Raw genomic sequence first — 5201 nt, forward strand, 5'->3', positions numbered from 1 at the left:
AAAAAAAAAAAAAAAAGAAAAATAAACAAGCAAAAACATTAAGCATCATGTGAATAGGCTGGAGGCATGGCTTTTCTCTTCCCTTCTAAAAATTCTTTGGTAAGGCCAAGGCTGCATTTGGATATGTGCTTCTACACAGAGGTAGCAGACAGGAAACCCTTGGAAGTGCACTGACCTCAGCTCAGAAAGAGGAACCTACCTTTCTCAAAGTCTTTATAATATGTCCCTGGACCACAGGAACACTCCAGCCTTGTCAATATGAAACAATGATTACATGCAGAACCTAAAATCACACCCTTTGTGGTATAAAGATACGGTTTGAAAAAAAAAAAAAAGATGCAGTTCCTGACCGTAAGAAGTTACAGTTTGGATAAGCAGGAAGTGTATTGGGGTGTGACAAGGAAGGAGCCCATGCTGGGCCGTCACTTAAGAGTGTAGGGGGCAACCCTTTCAGCCTCTAGCCCCCGGGGGGTGGGGGATAGTGTGCCTGATGGGTGCTGAGGGTCCTTGACCCTTCCTTGTGCTGCAGATGAAGATGCCTTCCAAAAAGTATGGACACATCCCTGTCTACACACTTGGTTTTGAGAGTCTTCAGAAGGTGCCAACTACCAAAGCCACGCCAACACTGAGGAGAGATGCCTTCCAGTACGTTCCGTTGGCTTGTCACTGGCATCCTGTGGTCATGACAAATTGAAAGTAACTGGGAAAGTGGGGCAGGTTCCCATGGATCTGTGTGGATCTTCCTGAGGAACAAGTCCTTGGCTGTAGAGGTGGAGTCGGAGGGAACTGAGCCTGGGTGGTCTGGGCTCCCGGAAGGGCCTTTGCAGGGATGCACATTGATTGCCAGGTGTGCTCAGTAGACTCCTGTGGATGAAGAGGGAGAGAAGAGGCAGCAGCCGCTTGGGCTTGGAGGGGTGGCTGTGGACATGAAAAGCAAGGTTTGGGATTCTGAATCAGCCCGACAAGGCCCCTGGGAGATCCTAGCCCCAGTAGGGTTCTCTCCTCTCATGGTTCTTTCCTGGCATCTCTCCGTTCTAGATCCCTGCAAGGACCAAAGTGGCGGAGCGTGGAGGAGGAGTTCCCCCACATCTATGCCCACGGCTGTGTCCTAAAGGATGTCTGCAGTGACTGCACCAGCTTTGTGGCTGATGTGGTGTGCTCCAGCCGCAAGAGTGTGGATGTCCTCAATGCCACCCCACGACGCAGCCGCCAGACCCAGTCCCTCTATATCCCTAACACTAGGACTCTCAACTTCCAATGACTGTTGTGATGGCCTCCCTGCACCCCATCCTGGAACACAGCTGCCATCAGTCCCCTCTTGCGCATGTACATATATACATATATAGATACATTTATAATATATACATGGCCTATATTTATATTCATATACATTGTCTCTTTCCCTATAGTTCATTCAGAGCCAACCTTACTCCAGGTTACTCCCTCTTCCTTTCCTCTCAGGAATCCTTGGGAAGGCTAGGAGGGGTTAAGGAATGGAGGGAGGGCAGGGGACTTTGGATCTCAGAGCTCAGCTTTCCTGCCCTATGCCCTGGTTCTCTTCAGTAGTGTGTGGCAGCCTCCCTTCCCTGGGTGGAAAGGGCACCTTGGTTCCCTGGTGAACCTGAGGACCAGGTCTACCTCTCCTGTACTTAAGGAGCTCAAGCTCAGAGGCCTCTGAATATGTGGGATTCTGCTGGGAAGAAGCCCAAGTGCCCCAGGTCAAGCTTGCTCTTGGGTCTCTTGCTAGCGCTATGTGACTTTTCCTAGGGAGATTTGAACAAGCATCCAGATACAGATAGACCAAAGAAATGATTCCACTCGAGTCAGCTTGATGAACCAATGAGTTTACTGAGAGTATTGTAATACAGTGAGGGCTTTACTTATGGGAACATAAGTGACTCTCAGGTAGGTAGTCAAGTCACTGCGAAGTCCCACCCCAGCATGGGTTGTTACCCATAAAAACTGCATCCCTGTAATTCACATCCCCAGCCAATTTTCTACTTCCTATAACAAGACCATGGTGCAGCTGGGGAGGGGGTGGAGGAGGAGGTAGCTGAAGTACCAAGACCATGGTGCAGCTGGGGAGGGGATGGGGGGTGACAGGAATCTCCTGTGAGGGCTTGGTGATCTGCTTCCTATCAGGGAATGTTAATAACCCTACAACCATTACCACAGGCTTGCATATCATATTATGTTATTCCACTGCCTTGGTTGCAGGCCAATGCATTCTGTAGGTTAGCACAGCTGCTCTGCCAAATGATGGTGATGTCGTGTTCATTAAGCTCAGAGGCAGTATCGACACCTGGACTCAGGACGGGCCCATGCTAAGTACCGTGCCTGCTTACATGCACCCAGGAGGGGGGTCACCCTACCTTACAGTTTAGGAAAGAAAGGCTCAGTAAGGTAAAGAGACTTGATTGTTTATCTCAGAACATGCCAGAACTTCAACTGAAGCCTGCTAACTGAGGCCTGCTGGCTAACTCCAGCCTCTAACAGCCTGCTTAGGACTAGAAGAGGCACCAAGGGCACATGACTGTGACAGATGGATCTGTGCAAGTTATCTTTGAAATTAGAACACCCAGTAAAAGCAGCTAGCTCCCAGCATTCACTCATCTGAGCACCTCACCGACTGCCTTTGTATTTTGACTTTTTAGAGTTTAAAAGATATGCTTATTTGGGTTACATGTTCACTTACATTAATTTATGTAAACTGCATTCATGTGGGAGCCCATGAAAGCTATCAAACTGGAGTTGAGGGTGGCTGTGGTGCTAGGAACTGAACTCAGTTCCTTTGCTTGAGCTGCGTCAAGCGCTAACCACTGAGCACCCATCCCTCTGGCCCTTTGTTTTGTTTTAAAAGAACAGGCAGAGAAGGTGGGAAATCCCTACAGTCACTCAGCCAGGAACGACAACACTCACGTTTAACCAAGTGTGGAGGAGGCTCACACTCATTAAACCAGCACTTGGGAATCAGCATCGGGAAGATCACTAGTTTGGGGCTAGCTAGGCTAGGCTATGTAGCAAGCTGCAGCCGTCTGAGCTATATAGTGAACTCTTAAACAAGAAACCCTCACGTTTGTACAGTACTCTCACGGACAGCCACTGCCAGGAACTACGTACAGACTCGAGAGCAGACATGTATCCAGCTTACATTCCAATCACACTGTCACCAGTTCTGATCCTCACATAACACAAATGAAAGCAAATAAACTCACATCCTGGGAAACGCCTAGCTGAGCTTCGGGGTAATGCCTGTGGTTGTACAGTGCCCTACAACCGCTTCCAAAGGCTGCTTAAGGCAGTAGAGCGGCCTGTCCTATCTTACAATCCTTGGGGTTGATGGTGTCTTCTAAACAGGAGGTTGGTCCTGAACGGTCAGGACAGTGTATTGAGCCTGATGCAGAAGACACTGCAACTTTTAACAGTGATTAGAAGCAGGGAAGAGGGCTGTGTGTATGAGACAGCAGCTGTGGACCATCGACTTTGAAGTACCTAAAGATTCTAGCATCCAACCTAGGGAGGAACCAAGACTCCTGAGGGAGGCAGGGTGGAGTGGAGCGCAGGGGACAGCAGCAGGCTCACATAAGAGCTGGAATTAAAGGATGCTGCCCTGCCCACCTACTCAGTCCTTGCCAACCGCCTACCTTGTGTGGACTTTGGGAGTCACATGAATGCAAAACCGGGTTCTCTCTGGGTACTTAGCTCATTAAGTCCTCACCTGTAAAAGGACATCTATCCCCCAAAATGAAGATGAAATTTAGAGCAATGACTGGCCTAGCTCACTCCACACCCATGTAGCCCTCTTCCTGCTCTCAAATTGGGAAAAGGTCCAACCCAACACCAAATCATTTTACTTTGGAGGTACTCGATCCTGGCTTGTCTAGGAAAGTTTTCCAAAAATATAAAAAATGGGGCCTAGACACAAAATAGCTCCGTAATTCCAGCCCTTCAGAATCAGAGGATTTCTCTAAGCTTCAAGGGCAGCCAGCGTTACACAGCAAGATCTTGGTTTGGGGTGGCATTTTTGTTTTGTTAAAAAAAAAAAAAAAGTCAGGTGTGGTCACACACATCTTTGGTCCCTGCACCTGGAAGGCAGAGGCCAGCCTGGTCTATAAAGAGAGTCCCAGGGCAGACAGGGCTACACAAACCCTGTTTCGAAAAACAAAAACAAGGAAAAAGAAAGGATGTATGCAGAGGGTCCCTACGTCCTTATTGTGAAAACCTTCCTGAATCCACGAAGGTAGCGCTGCCACCTTGACTTCAGACCATGGATCCACACCTAGACAGCTCCCCCCCACCCCACCCCCGTCACCTAATAGCCATGTCACGTGACCATCCCTGTTGCATTCGCGACGATACAAACCCCTAACACCTAACTCGGCTCGGTGCACCTCGTGGAGAAGAGATATCCAGGCTTGAAGAAGTTAAGACTGTTTCTATTAAGGCGAAAATTGTCCCTTGGCAGTCTAGCAGCAACAAGGAGGTGGGGAACACCGGACAAGTCGCAAGGGTAGGCGAGCAGAGAGGGCTTGGGGTCTGGGTCCCTCGCTCCTGCCATAGCAAAGTCTTTGCACACGGGCCTTGCGCCGTGCGCACCTGCTCTCACTCCCTCCCCGCCCGCCCGCCCGCTCGCCCCCCGGCTCGCCCGCCCGCTCGCCCCGGGAATCTCGTCCACGGCGTGCAGCGTTCTGAGCCTGCGCGTTGCCACCCGCCGCACAGCCAGCTTTCTGCAAGCCAGCCATCCCGAAAGCTGAAGCGCCGCACTACGGCCGCCGCTAGGGCCCGACTCTCGCGAGAACTGCCTGGGCCACCCTTGCACCTTCCCTGACTCCACGGGGAATTGGGAGGAAGTTCCGGAGAGCCGCGCCGCGCAAACGCGACACGCCAACCTTGCGCCAGCGCGCCGCAAGTGCGCAGGCGCCGCCACTCTGCTGCTCTTCCTCGTCCCTCTGCCTACATCAGGCTGTCGGGTCCTATGTCGCGCCGGGCCCTCCGGAGGCTGAGGGGGGAACAGCGCGGCCAGGAACCCCTAGGGCCCGACGCCTTGCAGTTTGTGCTCCAGGATGACGATGACGCAGAGGAAGAGGGACCAAAACCGGGGCTGGGTGGCCGGCGCCCTGGGGGTGCGGGGAAGGAAGGAGTCCGTGTCAACAACCGGTTCGAGCTGGTGAGGAGCAGGGCAGCAGCTGGGGGGGGGGGGG

General features: G+C 51.7%; 2 protein-coding genes across 5 annotated transcripts in view; both read left to right on the top strand.

Moving 5' to 3' along the window:
• Positions 1 to 1387, top strand: part of Spire2 (spire type actin nucleation factor 2) — a 41133-nt gene extending 39746 nt beyond the window's left edge. Inside the window, exons 14-15 of the mRNA XM_031341736.1 lie at positions 530 to 645; positions 1039 to 1387. Of these exons, the coding sequence (XP_031197596.1) occupies positions 530 to 645; positions 1039 to 1261 (339 nt within the window). The 3' untranslated portion in view covers positions 1262 to 1387. The remainder of the gene's footprint in view (positions 1 to 529; positions 646 to 1038) is intronic.
• A 3338-nt stretch (positions 1388 to 4725) lies between these two features.
• Tcf25 (transcription factor 25) overlaps positions 4726 to 5201 on the top strand; it is a 31779-nt gene continuing 31303 nt past the window's right edge. For 2 of the 4 annotated variants that reach the window (XM_031341738.1, XM_031341737.1), the window contains exon 1: positions 4726 to 5167. In XM_031341738.1, the coding sequence (XP_031197598.1) occupies positions 4976 to 5167 (192 nt within the window). In that variant the 5' untranslated portion in view covers positions 4726 to 4975. The remainder of the gene's footprint in view (positions 5168 to 5201) is intronic. The other 2 variants (XM_031341739.1, XM_031341740.1) reach the window with 1 other exon arrangement.

This window comes from Mastomys coucha, unplaced genomic scaffold, assembly GCF_008632895.1.
Source record: "Mastomys coucha isolate ucsf_1 unplaced genomic scaffold, UCSF_Mcou_1 pScaffold22, whole genome shotgun sequence".
Classification (NCBI taxonomy): Eukaryota; Metazoa; Chordata; class Mammalia; order Rodentia; family Muridae; genus Mastomys; species Mastomys coucha.